The sequence below is a fragment of the Ambystoma mexicanum genome, chromosome 3p (genome assembly GCF_040938575.1).
Source record: "Ambystoma mexicanum isolate Mex_15411 chromosome 3p, UKY_AmexF1_1, whole genome shotgun sequence".
Classification (NCBI taxonomy): domain Eukaryota; kingdom Metazoa; phylum Chordata; class Amphibia; order Caudata; family Ambystomatidae; genus Ambystoma; species Ambystoma mexicanum.
The window spans coordinates 963,314,448-963,338,189 of NC_090925.1; the positions used below are offsets into that span (position 1 = coordinate 963,314,448).

The following is a 23,742-nucleotide window of genomic DNA, read 5'->3' on the forward strand; positions in this document are numbered from 1 at the left end:
AGGAGGAAATGCGTTAGCTCTCATTTTGTCACACAGGACCTCAAGGGCGTCCCCCAAGTAAGACACTCTGAGCCCGTCCCTGGAAACATAAAGAAGTTTCCTGTTCAATGATGTTCAATGATGTCGCAAAGAGGTCCACCTCTGGGGTACCCTATTGCTAAACAATCTTGGTAACCACATCGGTGTTTCTCCCACTCGTAACTTCCTTCAGACTGGCGGCTGAGGGAGTCTGCAGCCACATTGATGTGACTGGGGATGTGCACAGCTTGGAGCCAAACGTTGTGTTGGATAGCCCAATTCCAAATTTGGATAGCAAGGTCCACCAGGAGAGGAGACTTGGTGACCCCCTGTTTGTTGTAAAACATTGCTACGGAATCGTCTGTGCAAATCCGAACCAGACTGTTGGTGATAGAGGGCTGAAAAGGCTTGAGTGCCAGAAAAACTGCCTGGAGCGCCAGGTAATTGATATGGAAGCGCTGATGTAGAGGCGTCCAAAAATCGTACACCTTAATGTGGCGTAGTGTTGCTCCCCATCCCAGAAGGAAGGAGTCAGTTGTGACCGTTACTTGTGGGAAGGGCTCCTGGAAGGAGGTCCCCACTGAAAGGTTGTTGGTGGACGACCACCATTGTAGATCCGCTGTCATGCAGGAAGGGACTGGAATCATCTTGGAATCCAGTTCCATAGCCTGGCACCAGCTGCTCCGAAGAGCAAGCAGAGTGCGTCTCATTTTCAGGCGTGCAAAAGGTAGAGCTAACACACAAGAGGCCCAAGAGTCTCTGGAACCACCAAGCCGTCATGTCGGAGGATTGGAGGAAGAGCTGGCACGTGGTCGAAAGGTCTGCAATCCTGTCCTCCGTCAAGAACACTCTGGTTCTGATGGTATCCCAACAGAAACACAGAAAGATCAGGTCCTGAGAGGCAGTCATCAGCGATTTCCAACAGCCCCAGGTGGAACAGGAGCTGAAGGAATGACTGTAGAGTGGGAGTAGCAGCCTGAGGGCAAGGACTGCGCAGAAGCTAATCATCCAAGTATGGATTACATGAACCCCCTGCAGTCTAAGGAATGCTGCGATGAATGACATCTTCATAAAGACACACAGTGCTGAGCTGAGACCAAACGGAAGCACACGATACTGGAAGTGCTCCATCCCCAAGGAGAACTGCAGATATTTTCAATGCTGGCTCCAGATCTGAATGTGCATGTATGCATCCTGAAGGTCTACCACGCTGAGCCAATCGCCCTTCCGGAGAGAGGACTTTATCTTGCAGTGCATAATCATCTTGAATTTCTCTTGGGGGAGAAAAAGATTGAACTTGGAAAGGTCGAGGATAGTGCGTAGGCCAGCCTGGTTGGGTTTGGGCACTGTAAACAGACAGGAGTAGTAGCCCTCCCCTTCCTCCCTGAGGGTAACGGGTTCCACTGCTCTGAGGTCTAGAAGCTTCTGTACCTCAGCTCTGAGGGAGGGTGACCCAGTCTGCTGGAAGGAAGAATTGGAAGGATGGGGTAGCGGGGAGGGGCAAGCGGAAGCCCACCCGAGCGATTGCCAAAACCCATCGGTCTTCGTGATGGTCTGCCACGCCTACAGAAGAGATGAAATTCGTCCTCCCACCGGAGTCTCATGCGACCGATGGAAAATATCATTTAGATGTTTTATCGGCCGGGAGACTGACCCGTTCGTGACAAGGAGGCTGTTGGCTGAGAGAAAAACCGGCCACCTTGCCGTTGCTGTTTACGGCGGGGCCCACCAGCTGGAGCATCTAACGCCTCAGAAACAAGACAAGGAACTTTTTTGGGACCCTGTCCTCTGAGTGTAAGGTGCCTTTGCTGGAGTTTTTGTAAGGACCGACAATGACTTGGCAGTTTGAGTGCTTGCCTTGGTCTTCGTGAGTTCCTAATCCGTGGAGGAGTGGAACAGTTCTTTACCCTCAAAGGGGAGATCAAGCACCTTGTCCTGAACTTCCTTCGAGATCTTAGTAGCATGTAGCCACACTTGGCGGGAAATGTCTACCCCGACCATAAGGCCTCGAGTGGGCGTGTCTACGTGATGGGCCACAGCCTCAAGTAGATCCTGGGCCAGAACCCCGGCATCCGACAAGCCGCCTTTAAAGCCCCAAGTCTATCAGCAGGAGTAGATTTCTGGAACTCGGCTAGCTCCTTCCACAGTTTGACATTGGCAGCTGCCAGGATAAGCTCAGTATTAGCCTGATGCAGCTGAATAGCTGTATTGGCAAAAACCTTTTCCAAATGGCGTCGAGAAGCTTGTCCTCCTTGGAAAGGATCTGGGACTCTGCAGTGGAGGATGTAGAGGCCGGCTTGGACTGGACTGTAGCTGCTGCCACCACCATCGACTAGGGTAACAGCCAAGCAGACAAAGATATGTCCTCAGAAGCATGAAGCTTATAGTGTGCATCAATCTTCTAGTTCAGATGCTGCCAGTAATGAGGTTTTTCACAGAGCTTACAGGCCTTGGCCAAGACTTCCTTCTGAAGGAACAGACCGGTGTGGTGCTGTGTCGACAGTGAAGGCTCCAGAAAGTACCCCTTCTTGTGGAGCTAGGGCTTCGGGTACTGGGATGTCTAGCAGCGCCATCATATCCAGCAGCCGGTCGTGAAAGGATCTAATGGAGCAGGGCGGTTCATCGCCGTCCTGGTCCGTCTGGTCCTCCTCCAGTGAGGGCGGGAGCAGAAGACTGATCGCCGCACGTTTAGTTTACTTTATTACTTGTATAGCGCTCCTACCCCAAGGGTACCTGGGCGCTTGTACATGAATGCATAGTAATTTACATGATAGAATACAGTTAATACACATATATACAGTTAGAGTTACAGTAGGTTACATGATAGAATACAATTGATAAACAAATGTATAGTTAGAGTTATATAGTCATATCACAATGGATATATTATTTACAAATAGGTTGAGTCAGGAAGGTTCTGATTGACTTAAGAAGAGAGGTTAGCGGTAGCTAGGGTACGTAATCAGAAATAGGATGTTCTGTTTGTGTGTGCAGTGTATACAGTAAACCGTGTGGGAAAGTAACGCTTACCTCATAAACTCTGCGGGAGCACTTCTCTGGAAAATCTGGTTGTACTATTCTTAGTGTGCGTTGTAAATCTATGTAGTCAGGTTATCTAAGAAAAAACATTCAGCAATCCTCAATATGCTTAATCAATGCACCAATTCAGTAATTACCTCTCTAACTCTCCAGGGTTTTTACTTTTTGTTATTTGATGGTGAGCTCTCCATCCTGCTTCTACGCAGGGGCGCTTGTTCTGAAGAATGGAGATGAAATGTATTTTCTGAAGGGAATAAGGACCACTAGTGTATGCGTGATATGAGAGAGAGAGCTATTGGGAGAAGGTAGGAGATAGAAGCTATCCCTGACTAGAATAGCACAAATGGAGCTGTTCCATTAACAATTGAACGTGCAAGAACAGGAACTCCTAACCTTCCTAAACCAAAAAATGAGGAACGCCTATATGTGCGTGTGAACAAGTGACCAGGCAATGTCAACTGCTGAGAAAATGTATTGTGATTCCCCTCTGGGCATTAACAACCAAGGTGAACTACACCTTACACTCTCAATAATGTGCTTGCCTTTTTAACATGAAACACTAGCTTCGTGCGTAATGTGCTGTATGCTAACTAGAGGGAGACAACTTCCAACAGCTAACTAATATGACCCTAGTTAGTTCCGCTGACTGGAAAAATTGTAGCACCCAATATGTGATAACTCAAAACTTTGTCACAGGATAGCAGTACCCCACAGTGTGTGTAAAAGGCTGACTGACAGGGGAACAACTTCTTACAGCTGACACAAAAACAAAGTAATTCAACTGACTGGAAAATGCACGCTGTCAATCTAATGATCGCTAAAACAAGTGTGCACAATAACATTAACAGCCAATACTTGCGATAAATGTAGATTGACAAGACAGCGAACTTCAAACATCTGACGGAGATTCAACGAAATATTCCGCTGACGGGAATGAGCGCGGCAACAGTGCTGCGGCAGACGTGAAGGCAACTGCCGATAATGCTGACTGAAAAAATTAACACTATGGAATACTGTGGTAATGACAGGGAAGTTACAAGTGGACCCGCTTCTCTTTCTGGATGCTGGAGCAATCTCTCAATTCTATTAATTTGTCTTTAAACAATATTCTATCGTTTGTCCTACTTGGCTTCGACAGAAGTTGACCTCCATTCTTGTCGCACATATCTGACTGCTATTGGAGCTTATATTAGCTCACCAGTGCTTACAATATCTACATCTAACCTAGTTATCAAGAAGCACTTTGACGATCTACTTAAGCTTTAGCCACCAATGTCTAAAACATCACCCACTATGAGACCTAAACATAGTATTGTCCGCAATATCACTTAAGCCGTTTGAACCCATGTCTTCAGTGGACATAAAACTGGTGTCTTTCAAAACTGCCTTTTTAATAGCTGTAAACTTTGCTGGACGGATTGGGATAGATCCAGGCCCTTTCTTCATCTGAGGCCTACTCAGTTTTTCATGAAGATAAAGTTGTTGTTAAGGCGCACCATACTTATTTGTCTAAGGTTGTTCTCTTTTCACTTAAACCAGGAAGTTGTTCTTCCCACATTTGTTTCCTCCTCCCCAATCTGAACGGGAGAGAGTCCTTCATTCTCTGGATGTCAGGCGGGTGCTTACATTCTATTTAGACCGTACCAATAAATTCTGAAAAGCAGATGGTTTATTCATTTCCTTTGTAGGTCAGCAAGCAGGCTTTCAGCCTTCAAAGGCCACGATAGCCAGGTGGGTCATCTCCTGCATTGTAGATGTATACAAGCTTCAGAAAAAAACAGTACCTTCAGGATTACATGCTCATGCAGTATGTGCTAAAGCAATAGCAGTGGCATTCCAAAGAAACATTCCATGCAAAGTTGTTAGGAAAGCAGCAACTTGGGCTTCCCCTTCTTCGTTCTGCAAATATTACTGCATGGATACAGCAGCCAGATTGAATGCTAGATTTGGCCAAGCAGTTCTGCAGAACCCTTTTGCTTGAAATAAGTTTCCAGCCACCCAGACAGATTTGTGCTTTGTAATTTCCCATAAGTATGGAGGAAGGGGGCCGGGACGTAAAGGTAAGACAGTTACTCACCATAGTGACTTCTGAACTTTGTCCATAGTCCCCTTTCCTCCATAAGCCCCGCCTGCCGTCCCCTAATTAAATGTTATTCAGGTTTACCATCTTGTGGAGCCATGGACTGATGGGTTTTGCCAGTGGGCGAAGTCCGTGGGGATGGCCATGCGCACACGTCATGCCTCCAGTGCATCACTAAAATATTTAAAAGGGAAATTAATTTTGCTATGTCGAAAGCGTCCCGTCGCGTTCCCGTAAAATGGACACCCATAAGTATGGAGGAAATGGGACTAAGGACTAAGAGTACAGAAGTCACTACAACGAGTATCTTTTTCAACTTTATTGGATTTTTGTACTGTCAGAAGCTCAAGTACATCATCATAGGTTTACAATAAAAACCACCCACATCACCCCCCCCCCCTAATGCAGAGTCTGTTCCCAAGCAAAAGTTATGAGCAATCAAAATTACCTATCCAACATACTCTGTAAAACACTGGCATCACATTCCACAGTTGCCACTTCTGTCCAGGCTCATTACTGGGGCTTGATCTACCCACCCCCCTAAGAGATCATGTTGTGCATAATAGCCTATCTTTTGGAGTCATACTTACCAAGAAAAGAGGCCCGTTCCAATTCTCTGGAGGGACTGACATCAAGCAACACAGCCGTAATGTTTTCAGTATCGATTAGCTCTCTCAACTTAAACAACCATTCCCTTTTGCTCAGTAAATATTTCCTTTTCCAATTGACAGTTACACGTCATCACAGCTACAAGGCAAAGTGAGCCATATGTGGGCAAGCCCTCCACCCCTTCTCCACCTCTTCCAGGCTGAAAACAACTAGTATGAGGTTCAAACCTCTGTGGATTACATCTAGGTCCCTAATACACCTCAAGGCTTCTTTCCAAAATCTCTGGCCTTCGCTACAAGCCCATCACATGTGCCAATACGTAGCCTACTCTCCATACCCCTCCAAAAAAAGGACTCGCCCATGGAAACATCTGAGATGACTTTACAGTGTTGTACTGCCATCTCTGTAGTAGTTTAATCCCATAAAATGTATATTGACACACAATAAATGTCTTGTGTTCCCTTCTACATAGCTTGGTCTATTTCTCATACAACACCCTCCCAATATCCCTGTCCCACCTACTTTTCAGTCATTCCGTTCCGCCACTTCCCACCATTATCGGAGGAGAGTAGACGTCCGAAATCGGCTCCTTCGAGGCAATATGTGTGTCAAGTACTCGTTTTGTGCGGTTTAACTCCCCTCTGAATTTCTGATTTTCATTTGATGGCTGTGACCACTCCTTTCAATGATGGGTAACCAGGAATTTAGAACTTCCTAATTTGTAATCTGTCTCCAAGCTCTTGGATTTACATAAATTCACCACCTACTCAAAGTTGCCCCACTCTTCAATCCCGCCTCAAACCACCTCTTGAAACGCAATGGGTCCGCAAAGGCGACCCTTATAGGTAGGGCCAAAAGATGACAACAGGAAAGGGCCATGAGGAAACCCCTCTCATATTCTTTCCTTTCCTCCACAGCTCCCAAAATAATCCCAGTATTTCATGGTTTGTTATTGCTAGGGACCCATAGCCTTTCCGTTACAGCCAGCTGACTCAGAGTAATTTTCGAGTTCTATCCATTGTTTATCCCTATCCATAAAGAAGTTTGGAACCAGAGCTCTCATTTGGGATGCCCTATAATAGCATTCCATATCGGGGAGCCCCACCCCTCCCCTATCCTTCTGCCAGAGGATTGTGTCTTAAGAGATCCTTTGTCTTTCCCCTTGTCACAGAGATAGCAGGATCTTTCCCTTAACTTCGTTGAATGTGATCAGGGACCTTAACCAGCAACATTTGAAATGCATATACCAATTTGGGGAGCAATGTCCATTTTCAGGGCATTCAGTCGGCCCAAATAGAGTGTCAGCCTTTCCTACGTTGACAAATCTCTGTATAACTTAGAAAGCAGAGCTGGATAATTGGCCTCAAACAGATGACCTAGCAATCTGGTCATTACCACTCCTAAATATTTGAACCCTTCAGTTTAAATCTCTACTGACAGAAGAAGAGCATTGATTTCTCCACATTAACATTAAACACTGCCAGTTGTCGCTTTCTCAGCATCTCATGATAAAAGCACCAGGTCACCTCTACCCCCTCTGGTAAGCTCCATCAAGCTTAGCATTTTCTGTAAAGTATCCGGTCCCTGACGTCCTGGAATGAACCCCACTTACCTCAGAGCACCAGCCTTGACATCAGGCCCGCCACCCTAGTAGCCAGTATTCTTGCAAAATTCTTCTTGTCCCCATTCAATAAAGAGATCACCCTATATAAACCACATCTAGTGGGATCCCTCACCTCTTAATGTATAACTGAAATCAATGCTTCATGAAATGAAATGAGGGTGGGAGCTGTCCGTTGTCAAGAATGATTGAACAGCTTTGTTAGGTGCTGTGACAACTGCCATCATATACTTTTTGTAAAACCTGATCATGAACCCATCTTCTCTTGGGGTTACCGGACAGCATCTTCTGTATAGGTGCTGCAGCTTCTTCTGCCATTAAAGGAGAGTCCAACTATAATGCATCTGCACTAGACCGATCTGGGAGGGTGACACTATCCAAGTATCAGTCAAATATCTCCCTTGATGGTTCATCCTCACTCGCATAAACATCCTTGTAGAATGCTGCAAATCTATCCACCATGCCCTCTGGTGTAATTCACATGACCCCATCCAGGTCCTTTATACGTTGCACCCATCTTTCCGCTCTCTGCGCCTTAAGCCTAGCTGCTAATAACTTGACCTCCTTATCCCCCTTATTATAGAACTTTTGTTTGAGGAACCTCAACTTCCTTATAGTCTCACCCACCCCTTCTCCAAAATCCCCCTCTCCTTCTCCAAAATCCTCCTCTCCCTTTTCTTACACGCCTCTTCTCTTATTAATAGACCTCTCCAAGTAGCTTTCTCTGCTTCCCACACTTTGCTGGTCCCAACCTCTCCTGTGCCATTTACTTTAAAGTATTCCTCAATTTATTTCTCCAGCTCCTCCACAAAGACCCAATCCCTCTAAAAGTAATCATTGCATCTCCATCTGGAGTCCTTGGTCTTCAGTCCGAAATGTCCTTGACAACCATATTGTGGCCTGCCACCAAATTGGTTGAATCCCACATCTCGTAACCCTTTTGGCCACCGTTCTATCCAGCAACAAATGTTTGTGAGGAATCTGAGGGTGTCCTCACTACTTTTCCTCAGCTATCCTCCTCTCAGGTGGCCAGGGAAAGGCCATCACTATCGGATCCTGACCCTTGGGTGGATATGTGAGGTAGGACTACCTGGGTGAAGGAGAAATTATGTAGTGGAGGTGAGGCACCCTTGGGTGAGATGCAGTATCCCTTTCATAAGGAGTCTGACATCCCGCAAGCCTTTTTAGGCTATTGCCAGACGAGGAAGAGACCAACCAGAGCAATACATCCCCTTTTTTTCTCTCTCGCACACTCTCTCTCTCTCTCGCACACTCTCTCTCTCTCTCGCACACTCTCTCCCTCTTGCACACACTTGCACACTCTCTCAGTACGCCATCCTCCGCCTCACCACTTTGCCTACCAGCGCTCCACCTGACCTCACCCGAAAACCTGTCTATCTTGTCTGTGCTGACTGGGCTTTGGTAGCCCGCCCTACCCCCTTTTAACACTCAAATCTCATCCCACTGGGGTCTCTGCCTAAGCTAGCCTTCTGAGGATTGGGACTTCCTCTGGAAGGTTTTAAGAAGGCTTTTAGCCTCGCCCTCTTTTCAGTCTCTGTTTGTGGGGTGACAGCCATGTTCACCTCTCCTGGCTTTCTTTTTGTGGTGCAGTTTTGTTCGCTCCTGGGTTTGTGGAGAATTTTCATGAATTTCCTGGACAGAACAGAGGATGATGGGCATTGTGGAAGGGACAGAGGTACCTCTGGGTTAGGAGTGGCGCAGGTGTACACCCTGGTAGGCTGCATATCCGAGCTCAGGACAGGGCTCTGTTCCCATTGAAGGGCTTATGATCCTGTTCAAAACTTTCTCTTCTGTAATCTGTTGCTCTACTTCATCCCATGCAAGGAGTCTGGGTGAATATCCGACACAGCTTTTTTGTTATCTTCGATTCAAAGCAGCACTACTCTAAATTGAAATAACTATTTATTTTTGTATGCTTGAATCGATGCTTAAGATTCATTTGTTGACCATGCAATAAAGAGCATCATGTTGTCTAACATAAGCTTGTGTGACATAAGCCAGTAAAATATGCGACACATTTAACTCCCAGTTTTTAATACATTAATTTATACTGATTGTTTGTGTGTTATAGAATCAAGATTATGCAGGTCAAAGTAAAGAGTTTGACCCACTAGGACGGTTACCTATTGGATGGGGTAAGTCTAAATGTTTTCTTTCCGCTGCCAGGTTATGTTTAGTATGTGTCAAAATAGGTACGTTAAATTTCTCTTGACAAAACATTCACGGCATGGATTTTAGGCTTGGTTAACATGTACAACTGAAGAATTCATTTAATTGATTCTTCCAAACCCTTCAAATTTGCATAACGTGAATTCATTTAAAAGCCAAAGTGGATAACAAACGTAAATGTGTATCTTTATAAGGTTTGTTACAAAAGGTAACTCCATGCATACACTTGATAATGTTCTATTCTAAAGGCACTTTCACTTTAAAGGAGACTCTGCCAACAAAACACAGATTTATTTTTTTAGGAAATTAAATGGTATATCACTTTTTATTTAAAAATGTGATACCATTGGTCTTGTGGACATTTCAGCAGCACAAACGGTGTCTAATACCAAACACTGTATTTATAGGTATGATATTATAAGTCATGTATAACGCGCCTGTACACAAGTGTTTCTTGGAGCGACAAGGTAATGTTCAGTAGAGATGTTAATACTGATAATCTGCACACCACACAGCCCAACTTAGTGGAAGGTATAGGTGTAGACATTTGAACTGTTAAACACCAACTTGAATATTATTGAGCAAACAAGAAGTATCATTGTGTGAAGATAGTGGCACTCTTGGTGTCGTGTTAACAAACAAGACAATGGGGGTCATTCCGAGGTTGGAGGTAAGTAACGGTCCTTACCGGCATGGTGCAAATAGAGTGTCCGTGTAGTCAATAGCCCGCTAATACAGGGCTATTACGACTTCGCGGGCACGAGCTTTGCGCCATGCCGGTAAGGGCATTACCGCCATGCCATTAAAGGCACGAAAAATGACCTTAGCGGCATCATGCATAGCGCAGATAACACTACTGGCATGAACCAATGCAGCATTAATAACAGTCACCGTAAAAAAGCGGAACCGGAAGTAGCGTCATCGCACAGGAACAGGACGGAGCACGGTGGCCATCTTTAAAAACACAATCCATTGTCATCCTCAGCACACAGGACCTGTGGGACTCTGCTGTTTATTTGAAATCCTTCATCCAACACACAACAATGCCCAAGGCCCTTAAGAAAGGAGGCGCCCGCCAGCGCAAGGAGCGCTTCAACGAGGACGAGTTGGAGATGCTAGCTGAGACACTGCAGGAACATGCTGAGATTGTGTTCGCCAACAGCATGAAGAGGGAGGCCATCATAAAGGAAAAAGAGATCTGGGCCCTTGTGGCGCAGAAAGTGAGTGCAGTCGGAAACACCCCACGCACCATAAAAGACTGCAGGAAGTGCTGGGATGACTTGCGGCTCCGAGTAAGGAACATACTCTCTGTCAACAGGAGCCTGGCAATGGCAAGAGGCGGAGGTGCCAGCTCCCCCATCAAGCTGACCCTATGGGAGGACATCTGCGCCAGCATGATTGGCATGGAGGGGATCGAAGGTGTTGGTGACATGGAGTGTGGCGCAACAACATCGGCCGATGGAGGTGAGTGTCCTAAGAAAACACTGTAATGCAGAGTCTGATGAAAGTCAACCAATATGTCCGTCCAAAGAGGCAAGCCATGGCCCAACACACACACACACTCCCAGCAAAGTAGCCGGACGCATCAGCCACATGCAGATGCCTGCAGCAAGGCAATGCCGTACCTGACACATACCACACAAAATGTAAATGCCATAAGTCACACAGAATGCAGGCCCCAACAAATGTGCATGTCACATAGCATAGGTCTTGGCCAACATGAGTGACCCCGACGTATGCCTGCATAACCCACCCATGTATCAAACAACGTGATCATCCAAAACTCAAATGCCTATTACCCTCTATTGTGTGGATGATCAATTGTCCAAATGTATGTATGATGCCTATCAAAACATCACTCATGCCGTCCCTCTCTTCGACCCCCGCAGGCTCTGACCATGACAGCGATGCCCAGGGCTCAACCCCCACGAAAACCACACCCCGGAAGAGGTCCCGGGATGAGGCCAACCGCCCTTTCACCTCGAAGGGCCAACCCAGGGGCCGCCGTGCACCACCAGTGAAGACACCCCAGGTTGCCAGTGCACCGGTGCTGCCAAGGGCCGTAGAGGCGGAAGCGCCAACACCCATTGCACAGCCAGAGGAAATCAGCTGAGGCACCACACTCTGAGGAGTCATGTTTTGGCTGGGGAGGTGGCAGCCACAGCACCCCAGGCTGTGGAGGCAGCACAGGATGAGGTATGGGTGCCCGTTGAGGATGATTCCTCAGAACTGCCCTGCACGCCCAGTCCACAGGCATCCCTCAAATCTCATCCCTTGAGACAGACGACGCCACCACCCCGCAGTGTAGGCGGGAGCTAATTGAAGGGCCCTTTAGTCCGCCGATAGTGGCGAGTAGTGAGGCCGAGCAAGACACCCAGGAACCGTCCACCTCCACAGGTGCACCCGCAGGGCTGCAGCGTGCTGAGCAGCTGACTGCTGTTGTGCGGCAGTTCATTGAGCACAACGCACAGGTAAGGCAGGAGTGGCGGGAGAACATCGCCTCTCTAGGCAGGATCATCTCAGACAACACAACCTCCATGGGCAAGATATTTGCGGAGAACACTAGCCGCCTCTGCAAGGAGGTATCCGCCCTGCGCTAGGTACTAAGCCGCATAGCCGATGCCATGGAGTCAGGGCATCCGGCAACCCAATTTGAACAGGCGGCCACACCATCCTCGTCTAGCTTTACCCAGAGGAGCCCGCTCCGCAGGTCGTCACACATCCTGCGCCGGCCAGACATGCCACCACCAGGTCAAGGGAGTGCTAATAGATAGTCTGGGCAGCCTGATGTAGGCAATAGAGACTTGATCGGACATGTGTGGGGGAGTCGTGGGGGTAGGGGGAGGGGGGTGAGGGTGTGTGGGGGAGTTGTGGGGGGAGGGGGGCTGTGCGGGGGAGTTGTAGGGGGAGGGGTGAGGGTTTGTGGGGGGGAGAGGGGAGGGTGGTGGAGGGTTATTGCACTAGCGTTTTCATTGTTAAATTCAATACACCCGTTGTGTCAAAAGCAAGACCTGAGTGGACATTCATCATTGTGCACGTGTCATTTATTCATATACAGTGCATAGTGTGCATGTACCCACACACCCAGTGGCCTCTGTCAAAATATCACGTCACCCTGTGCAGCCATGTGTGTCATTAATATTGTGCAATCACTGACTGACGCACAGCATGTTCTCCTGTGCATCGGCACCGCAATGATGTGCAGCCACTTCTTCATCCCCTTCATCATCACCAGGTGGTTGCAGTTCAATGTCAGAGGGCAGGGGCACGTTGCATCGGATACACATGTTGTGCAGCATAACACATGCCATGATGATCTTGGCCACCTTCTCATGCATGTAGAGGAGTGCCCCACCTGACGGGCTAAGGCAGCGAAACATGCCTTCAACAGGCCAAAGGTCTGCTCAATGACCACACGGTTACGGGTGTGGGATCGATTGTAGTCCTCCTCATGCCTGTTCTGTGTGTTTCGGACAGGGTTGAGGAGCCACGGCATCAAGGGATAGCCACTGTCACCTGCATGGGAGGCATAAATCAGTTGATTGATGATGGACAGCTGTAGTAGTCACACATGCCGGCAGATTATCGTTGGTCACATGCACATGTCCCTGGTTGTATGCATGCCATTGTTAGGCCCTCAATGTGTCCTGTGTCATGGAATAATGGTGTGGGTTGCATCTTCAAGATGATACCCAGTGTGCTCGGCCGTCTTGTAACTCGTGCATTGTGTACGCATACAGCTATGTTTGTGTCCATTTAGTGATGTGTTCTGTTCTGTGGGATTTTCTGATGGGGAGCGTTGGCAGTAGGCTCTGCAATGTTAGGCATTCTGCACTGATTTTTGCCATGGTGACATGCAGCATTCCTGTGGTTGATCCAGGATATCGGGCACAACGTGTGATGATCTTGCTTGCGTCGCCTCACATCTGCACCTGGTTGGAGTGGTATTGCATGCGATTGCGGTAAACCACCTCCATGGCACGCAGCCCACCTTTTTTTTCAAGAATCTCCTGGGGAGTCCGTGGTAGGGATATGCATTCCGTTGTGTGCTTGAGGAGGGCATCCAGCACTTGCTTCAGGCTGCGAGTGAATAAGGGTGGTGATATGCCATGCATGTGCCCCACTGTGTGCTGGTAGATGGCTGTGGAAAGGAAGTGGAGCACCGACACTACCTTCATTGACGCGGGATGGCGGTGCGTATTTCAATGAGGTTGACAATCGTGTATCATGTCCACCGTGATGTTGTTGGTGTCCCGGTCCAGACGGTATAGGGTGTGGTTGTGCTCTGGGGTTGGGTTGGAAGGACTGGCTCTGATGTTTGGGATTGGGGGCTGCATGCGTGGTTATGCTGGCTGCACTGGTGGGGCATGCTGGGCCTGTCTCACCCTCCTTCTCCTGCTGCGTCTCCTCTGTGGTGCCTGCTGTTGGTGGTGTTGCTGGTGTTGCAATGCATGCATGTCCTCCAGCTGAAGTGTTGATGCTACTATTGAATTGATCTTGGTGTGGAAAGGGGTGTGGTGTGTGGGTGTGCTCCTTTTGTTCAGGCCCAGACTCCATTACCTCTACCTGTGCTGATAGTGTGCACATGTGGCAGTTGGGAGCACTACACATGGCATTTTACGGTTGGTCAGCGATGCTGGTATTTACAGCATGCCGGAATCCACTTTTCGCGCCTTCATGGTCATGATACTGGTATTTGCGTGTCTGCCTCACTTGTGATGTCCTCCAGTTTACGGCATGCCGCTATTGCCGGTGTGCCCGCGCCCATGCCGCTATTAGAGGCACCGTTATTTACGGTGCCGCTAATAGCGGTTTGACTGCTCAGAATAGTCCGGAGCGGTAAGCGATGCTGGTAATCCTTTGCCGGCATTGTTTATCCCTTACCTCCAAACTCGGAAGGACCCCCAATATCACTCAAAAACAAAATAATACTGTGCCGTTTCTATAGCATTGTGTGAAGTTTAGTGTCTGTGTGTAGTGATCACACTCATGAGTGCCAAACAGGATGAAGTGCTTCTGTTGAAAATCTGTGAGTGATAGGAAAGGACATAATCTATGAGAGCTAATGTTTCCATAACTACCAAGTAGGGTGCGTTTTAAATACTGATGTGACCCAGTGCGACTTTTAGTTTTAGCCGGGCGTGTTGATCTTCTGCCTTCATGAGGAGTAAAGACTTCCGGGATACCTCCAAAGATGTACATCTCAGCTTGTGTCTCTATACACAGAAAGGCTTTGTTGTGCTATTTCTACTTGAAGAAATTTGAGCAGGCTAAGATTCCTCCTGTTAGGTGACAAAACCCTTGTGTGCCCATACCTAAAATTAGATTTTCAGTAATGCAAAAAAAGAGCTAAACTCGAAAAAATGAACATTTCTAATGGATGCATCCTTCTAGAGATTCCTCATCTTTTAAATGTTACCCAGGCACAAACTAGTCCGGAAATTTCGCTGACATCCGTGTGGAGCTGTATGCCTCAACAGCAGACTCAGCAATGCAGTCATTGGCACGGCGTGCGCTGGAAGTGGTGTTTTTCTGTTTAAAAGTGAATCTGCATGTACACTTTTCCTTCAGATCCATTTTCTTGTTATATAGACAGTTTTTGGAAGAACCTTCACTTGTTTCACAATTTCAACGTGCTTCTCTTCTTTTCTTTCCCCTCCTCCCCTTAGCCCTCAGTCTGGCTATGAGCCATGTATAGTGTGGTCTCTGTCATGCCCATGTCTTGTGTTTGGTATTGAGACAAAGACAATGGGCCTCATTACGACCCTGCCGGTCCGGAAAGAACGGTGGTGGTAAAACCGCTACCAATGTTCTTTCCGAACCGGCTGATAAAGAGCCCTGTAGGCGGGAGGTGTCACTCCCGCCAGGTCTGACCTGGCGGGTTTAACACCACCCGCCTGCAGGCGGACATGGAAACACCGGCTCTGTAATAGACGGAACCAGTGTTTCCATTGTCCCCATCCCCATGGAGTCCTATGGGGCTCTATGGGAATGGGGACTTACAGAATATCCGCCTCCGGAATCCCGGGTCGCTGGGGTCGTAATGCCCCGGTGATTGCGGTAATCACAGAGGTGGAATGGTAAGAAGAGTCCGGCGGTAACCTGTTGTTTTTTCCAGCTCGGTTACCGCCGGACTCGTAATGAGGCCCAATGACACAGCGGACTGTGATTCATGGCAATCAGTGCTGAGGTTGGCGGTATGGGAATGGGGTATCAAAATGTGTTGCCTTAAGCAAGCAGACTCCAAACGAGGTATTTGTGAATCTAAGAGCCCAAAGTCTCCTCATAAGGAGGCCCTTGCTCTGGAGCACCCTTCTAGGCCTGGGGAGCATGCACAAGGAAAGAGGAAGAAGTAAATATATAGTTCCTATTGAGTCTTTGTCGCAGACCAGCTCTTTGAAATGGTACCACCATTCTAGGCCTCAGAAGAGGAGTATGGGGGGCTAAATGGCTCTTCAACCTAGCAAGGTCATTGGTAAGCAGCCTCCCTTTCGGAGGGATGGAAGGCTTTCTTGGTTGCCTTGTTGTGATAAAGAAACAACAGTGACTCAATTTGGGTCATCTTGCCTTCACCCACTTAAAGATGAGTGCTCACCCTGAGCCCTTGGGCCATTTTCAGATTCTAACCACATGTCATGCTAAGATGAATGCTCCACTTCCACTGAAGGACAACACTGCATTTAATGGAGAAGAAGAGCTCAAGAAAGAGTATTTACAGACAGGAATTTTCTCTACTTATCAGATAAGTTCACTTGGAGAGGTTGTACTACTTTGAGAAGAAATTGTCTTGGAGGCGTTTCTTTCACACTAAACCGCTCTTGGCTGAAGGTCATAAAAGTCTCAAGGTGACAAAAATCGAAGAAATCCCTTTCCAGGGCATGTGTTGTGGTCTAAAGAATGTCTATGAAGGGGACAGGCATGAAGGCTGTATATATACTGCCATCACCCTCATATTACAAAAAACCACAAGGTATGTCATTGTTTAAGCACAAAATGACATATAGCGGTGTGATGACTCCTATGGAGTCATCATGGATTCCACGGCGGTAGCCTCCTCCCATGTGGCATGGGGATGGCAGCTGCTACCTGATTCTGGGGGCGGCTATATGCCGAGGGTCACATAGGAGGCGATGGCCACCGGGGAGATGTCATGACTTCATTGGATGAGGTGCCGTATCCCCCACTTTCCCCTTAGGAAGAACCCTGGTTGCCCAAAACCCTAATGGCAAGTCTTTGTCTGGGTTTGATGTCCCAGACTGCTGGAAGGACCTGTGTGGAAATCCACTTGATTAGTTCTTCACTTTCTGTTATGGTGGTCTTTGAGTATAGTGAAATAGTCCATCAAAAAGTTTAGAAATATTCACAATTTTTTTTCTTTATTCCAAGTAAGAAAAGGGTTAAGAGAAAAGCCTGTTGCAAATTGCATCCAATGCATTTCGGTCAATAGTGACCATCTACATTGGTGGACATTTGCAGGCTTCTGATATCTTCACTTTGTACTAGCCAAAGTTTGAGTTTCCTTCAATTTGGTGCCCTCAATATTTCTTAGTGTCTGATAGTGAGTGCATTCAGGAGGCCTTGCTCAAGCACCTCATTTTTCATATCGTTGACCAGCAGGACACCAGATTTGCAGAGAAGTCCATGGCCATGTTAGTGCTCCTTCAGGTAGAACTGATTTTCCATGTGAAATCTTTTAAAAGACCCTCCAAAAATGATGCAACAAAAACTGTCAATGGAATTCAAATCCCGCAACCACACCCAAGTACTGAGGCGGGGATGATGAAGGAATTGAGACAGAGCAGGAAGCGTATTAAGAGTGCTAGTTGTTGGATGAAGGCACCTGTGCGTGGGACCTTTAAAAATCTGAACCGCACGTTAAGAAGCAGCTTGTGAGAAGACGGGACTGCTTCAGTGAAGGCATTCGGAGGCTCTAGGCATGAGCCGGTGTGCGGAAGCTGGAGAAAAGAGTCTGTGTTCCGAGGCAGAAAGCAGGTGCCGGTGTGGTGGAGCGAAGGAGCTCGCTGGCAGAAAAGGAAAGAAACGTTGTGTGAGCAAGGTGTGCCGTGGAGATGACAGGAAGCGCAAGAGGATCTCTGGGCGTCTGGCAGCCAAGAGAGGCAGCATTATCCTTACTGGATGAGCCAGCATGCACGAGCGAAGCCGCAAGGAACCCTAGATATGTTAGATGCCCAGAGCGGAAAGCAGGCAGCGAAACGTGAGCAAGCCCAAAAAGGCTACAGAGAACCAGTGAGTCTGCCAGAGCATTGTGGGGTATGGGAGACTGCGCCAAAGAGAAATAGAACATTGTAAAGTTACAGAAAGTGAAATAACAAGAAGATTGTTTATGAACCAAGAAGGCAGAAGATTTTTCACATTGTGAAAATATGGAAAGTAAAGTTATTGTTTGATGGGCATGAAAGGGCATAGGTATTAGTAATCCACAGCTGCGAACAATAGCATTACATATGCTAAAGAGTCTGACAGCTGTCCAAGCAAAGATGATGTCATCAAGAGACCCTCTTGTCAGAAATAATGTTTGACCTGTAAACAGGTGGAAAGCAATAAATTTAAAGTCCCATCATCTTCAGTGGTCCTGTTGTCAACAAGATGGACTCCTTCCCCATCGATGATGGAAAAGCTTACCATGTCTTCAGATTACCTCATTGTCCATGAAAGAGAAAAAAGACATGTTCATCGATGGGAAAGCTAAAAACCCCAGCGAAAAAAGCTAATCAACTACCACATTGACGAGGGGAACGCCCTCTGAGAAAAGGCACCACTCCCCCAACCGTATTGAAGGAGACAAGGCAACCAAAGAGGTGCATCAGGATCAGGTTATCTTGATAAAACACAGGCCTGTGTCACCTTTAGTAATCCGAGAGATAATGCCAGATCAAATGTTGGAGCATCGTACTGACAAGAATTTTTGAAGCTCATCAGGGTTTCTCTTCCCAGTGCTGTGGCTCAGATGATTCATTGGTGGAAACTGACCTTTATTTTCCACCCACAGTCCTGCAATGTGTCTCTGGCGCTTGAACCTTGCAAGGTCCTTCCCCTGACCTCGGGCAGTGTTCAAAGCAGTACAAGCTTTGCAGCATCACTTGACAGAAAATATTGTACTAGCTCTCATGGACAGCACAACTGCCATGTTTAACATCAACAAACAGGGCGGAAACACACTCACTAGGTTTGTCAGACTAGCACAGAAGATCTGGAAATGGAGCCTCTAGAGGAACATTTACCTTGTGTCACAGTATGTTTCAGGGGAACACATCTACCTAGCAGACACACTAAGCAGAAACAAATCTTCACTTAGAACACAAGTGGGAACTACAAACCGACATTGTAGACCGCATGTTCACGCAATGGGATCAGTCAGAAATGGATCTGTTTACCACAGAAGAGAATGCAAAATGCCACCACTTTGTTTCCAGGTTTCCCTAGAATGAATGCAGAGGCAATGCACTGTGGACCAGTTGGTATAAGGATGAAGAAGTACAAATCTTAACACAAATATGGTGGAAATGGTTATTATAGACTTTTAATTGCACAAAATGAAAGGAAAGGGAGGTGGGTAAAGGCCTAACGGTCCCTAACTACTATGAAGGGTTGTCCTGCCTCAACAAAAGAATACTATGGACCCGGTCATGTCTGTCAAACAAAAATGTCAACTGTCCTGTGTCTAAACCTATTTCTGTCTCTTACACTTTCAATCTAACTAAAGGAAAAAGGGGTGTCTTCTTCATTCCAGAATGAGGCCTCTCCGGTTCTGGGTGCTGACACCAATGCGTAGTTCTTATGTAATAGAATATGAATAGTTCAATGTCCACAAAATTAGCAACTTAAAGATAAACACAGTTCCCCACTCTCCTGGGGGGAACCTTTTCCTGGGTTCCTGGTTCTTCTTATTCACAAAATACTTTCTTTTCAAAATCTTCTGGGGAATTCCTCTTCTCTGGTCTGTAACACAAAAAAATTATCCTTCCCAGTTTTTTGTCGGGTCTGGTTCAATAACCTGCCAGACCTCACCATAGACTTTTCCAATGGGGTATCAAGTCTGGTTTTCTCGCCTGCCAGACTTGATTTCCAGAATTTTCACTTTGAAAGCTATTTGTGTTCTGATCCCGCCCACTGGTTATAATTCTTTGTGTATTACGGTGCGCCCTCTACACTTACGCATTGCACTGGTGGGCTTTGCCCACTTTCATATGGGTCCCAGACCCTGCTCTCTTGGCTTAACGTATCGTCGTTCCCTTCGTTACCTAGTATCCACTGGGACAGAACTGGTATACTCCCCTGCCAGGTACTGTCCCACCTACGTGCTCTCCCAAAATGACTGTATGCCTCTTTTATTTCCTTGTGTCCCTCTGGACATTCTTGCCTCACACAGTCCTTCTTATATTGTAGATTTCTCTTACGTCCCGTCCCCTTTCTTCCATACTGCACGGGCGTTCCTCCCAAGGGACGGGAGACGGAACCTTTTCACCAGAAAAAAACTTCTTCCCCTTTAAATTTAGAGACACGCAGGGGTTCGGCCCAGGGGGCATGCCCTGCCCTGACTCCGCCCTCCGGCGCCACACCTCAGTCCTCTTTTCCATGTCAACGGGACAGGCCAAATCCACCAGCGCTGATGGGTTTGGCTTCGGCCATGTAATTCCACGCACAGATACTTTTTTGTCTTTCTTATCATTCAGGTACTCGGTCCTCGGGCATCAAGCTCCTCCCCGGCGGATGTCGACTTCCACGGGGTTCAGCAGTTTTCCATCCTGCAACAGTCTCTTCTCAACTTCACACCCCCACACCCTCTGCCTACGTTGCCTTGGCCCAGACCACGGTTGGCAAGCTTGTTTAGCGTACGACGCCCGCCATCGGAATCGCTGAAGAACAGACTAGCCAGGTGGCGGGAGCTCTTCCAGAAGTCGCCTCCAGAGACCCTCAAGAACTTGGTGAAACATCGAGCCAGGCCCAAGGTAGGGCCTCTATTTTCCATCGCACCCCGCAAGGGAGACTCCTTCCCAAGGACTCGCCCGCGCGTGCAGCATGGCTGCTTCAGCTACCGGTCTTCAGGCCAAGGGATCCTTGGATCCTCCCTGTGGTGTTCCCCAGGGGTCTAACCTCTCTCCCCGGCTGTTCAACCAATACCTGGCACATCTTGCCCACTGCATTGCTGCTGTCTGCCACAACTTTCAGTGCTATGCGGATGACATTCAACTCGTTTTCAGGATCCTCTTCTCCACCTCTTCTCCTTCTCTCATCTCTGACTGTCTGCCATCCAGGAATGGTGTGCCGTCAATGATCTCTGCCTTAATGCCAGTAGGACCGAGATTCTCCTCATCGGCACACCTGCTCCCTCATTTCCTATCACACTCTGGCCGGCCTCTCTTGGCCCTCTTCCTGCTCCCACCTGTGAGGCTAAAAACCTCTGGGTCATCTTCGACACCACACTTTCCTTCTCTCCTCCCATCTCTGACGTCTCTAAAAAGTCACACTACCAGCTGCACCTCCTCCAGCAGCTTCTCCAAGCAGCTAGTTGGTGGTAGATCTTTCTTCTGCTGGGGCATCTCTCTGGAACAACCTCCCTGCCTCTCTGAAACTTGAGGAGAATCATCTCCGGTTCCGGAAGCACCTCAAGACCTTCCTCTTTGCTTCTGCTTTCTCCCCTCCTCTTCCCTGCTGATGATCTGGCTGAATCTGAAACTGCACTGGTTACCTGGCTACCCTCTGATCTCGGGCCCAGGTCCCCTCCCTGCCAGTTCAACACCTGCACTGCCCCCCTGGCAACCCTTGCACTCAAGGACTGTTTCTGTATCCCTACAGACCTTAATGGTGCTTGACACCTGTGGTCTGCACTTACCCTTGCACTTGCCACCAGCTGGCTGCCCTTTTATTTATTGTCTTATTTATTTCACTGTTATCCTATGTACTGCACTGCTCCCTCACCTGCACGATCTCAATGTCACCTGGCCTAGTAGGATCATTGTCTTCCCTCCGTTTCCCCTCCCTTGCTTCATCGTGCCTTGAAACACTTATGTATAGGCACATTATGAATGTCATATCATATATCCTGTATATCATATCCCAGTCTTTTTAAGGCTGCCCTCTGCAGGGCTGGAGTGGGGGTTAAGGAGGGGCGTATGAATACAGCATACTCTTATGTCCCATCCCCTTTCCTCCATACTGCATGGGTGTCCCTTGCGAGGGACGGGAGACGGAATCTTTTTCACCATAAAAACCCTTCTTCCCCTTTAAATTTAGAGGTCCGCCGGGGTGCAGACCTTGGAGCATGCGCTGCCCTGACTCCGCCCTCCGGCGCCACAGCTCAGTCCCCTTTTCTGCCTCGATGGGAACAGGGGCAATTCAGCAGCGCTCCTGGGTTTGGCTTCGGCCATCTAATTCCATGCGCAGATACTTCTTCGCTTTCTTTTTTTGTCTTTTTATCATTCAGGTACTCGGTCCTCAGGCGTCACGCTCCTCCCTGATACATGTCGACTTGTACAGGGTTTAGCAGGTGTCCATCCTGTGATGGGCTCTTCCCGACTAAAGACCCCCACGCCCTACGGTGCCTTGTCCCCGGCTATGGATGGCAAGCTTGTAACGCGTGCAACTCACTTTCCTCGATGTCTCTGAAGAACAGACTGGCCAGGTGGAGGGAGTTCTTCCACAGATCACTTCCAGAGGACCTAAAGGACTTTGTCTATCATCGGTCCAAGCCCAAGTTAGGGCCCCTCTTTTCCAGCGCACCCTGCAAGGGAGACTCCTTCCCAAGGACTCACCCAGGTCCTCGTACCAGCACAAGTACCAAAGCTGTTTCAGCAAGCAACCGGCTGAGAGGCCGCAGGGATCTGTAGATCCTCCAAGTGAGGGTGCTGAGGGACCGGAAGGTCCTTTTACCAGGTCTTCACCCGAGGGGCTACACCCTAGTACCGGCATGTCCGAGGGGGCGCCTTTACGCAATTCTACCGGCAGATCCACCGAGGGCATATCCCCTTCCAGGCCTAGGCCTAAGGAACACGGTAGGCCCATGATCCGCACTCAAGAGTCCTGCAGGGGGCCCAGTGAGCCGAGCAACACGACGCAGGCATTTGGAAGGCAGCTCGACAAGATGGCCGCCGCACCAGAGAATCCAGACATCCGGCCGACGCCCCTCCTGGGAAGGCAGGTAGTGGACCATGTGTCGAGGTGGGACTGGTGTCGACCAGGAATTTGGCCTACAGCTTATCCTTCCTTTGCGCAAGGCAGGTTCCTGCTGCGTCCGTATGGGCAGGGCACGCAATGGCTTCAGCAGCCGCCCACTACCCTGTCAATATAGCCCACCACCAATCCAGCCTGTGAGGACAGGTTCTTTGAAAAGTTCCTCGGGCTCATGAAATCCCCACAGATGGGGGTCATCATCAGGGACGTCATCAGGGACTTGCTCCCTTCAATTGTCCCGCCGGCGCCTCAGGCCCCCCAGTACAGGCTCCTCCGGTCCCTGTTCAGCCTCAGCAGCCCACTCCGGCCCCCAAGCCTATCGCTCAGGCGGTTCCGCACCAGCCTCTGGCTCCGTTCCACTTGCCGCAGCCGCCGGCTCCTAGCACGCCCCCTCCGGTGCCGGACCCTCCTGATACGCATGTGGACACAGATGAGGAGGACCCAACCCGATGCAGAAGGACGTAATTGCCTTGGCCAAGAAGGGATGGCTCAAGCCCCACTCAGCCCAGCCGGTAGATGGAGGGGGATACACTCTTGCTATCGGCCCATCCTCAGCCACACTCCTCGGTGATCGCTGCAGCATCACTGTACTCCAAGCCTCAGTCGTCGTCCTCGTCCTCCCCCATGTTTACGCCAGCTTTGATAGCGGAGACATTGTGCAAGGGAAACTGGATGTGCTCCGTCCATCTGAAGGACCCGTACCTACACGTTCCGATCTGGCAGGCTCATCGTTCCTTTCTATGATCCAGGATCATGGGCTACCATTTCCAATACAAGATGCTCCATTTCGGCCTCAACTCTGTCCTGAGGGTCTTTACCAGGCTGATGAACACAGTGGCAGCCCTCCTCAGGTCGCAGGGCCACCACGTTTACCCGTACCTGGATGACTGGCTCATCAGGGCTACATCCCCGCAAGCATTGCACCATACCTCCTACGCTCTTATGGACACACTGCACGAGCGGGGTTTTTCTCTCAACCTCAATAAGGTGTCTA

At 48.5% G+C, this 23,742-nt stretch overlaps 1 protein-coding gene across 4 annotated transcripts in view; it reads left to right on the top strand.

The window, feature by feature from the left end:
* The window catches only part of ITCH (itchy E3 ubiquitin protein ligase), a 2,968,415-nt gene that overhangs the window by 1,235,568 nt on the left and 1,709,105 nt on the right, over nucleotides 1-23,742 (top strand). For all 4 annotated transcript variants that reach the window (XM_069652264.1, XM_069652266.1, XM_069652265.1 and 1 more), the window contains exon 11: nucleotides 9,460-9,523. In XM_069652264.1, coding sequence (XP_069508365.1) covers nucleotides 9,460-9,523 — 64 coding nt within the window. The remainder of the gene's footprint in view (nucleotides 1-9,459; nucleotides 9,524-23,742) is intronic.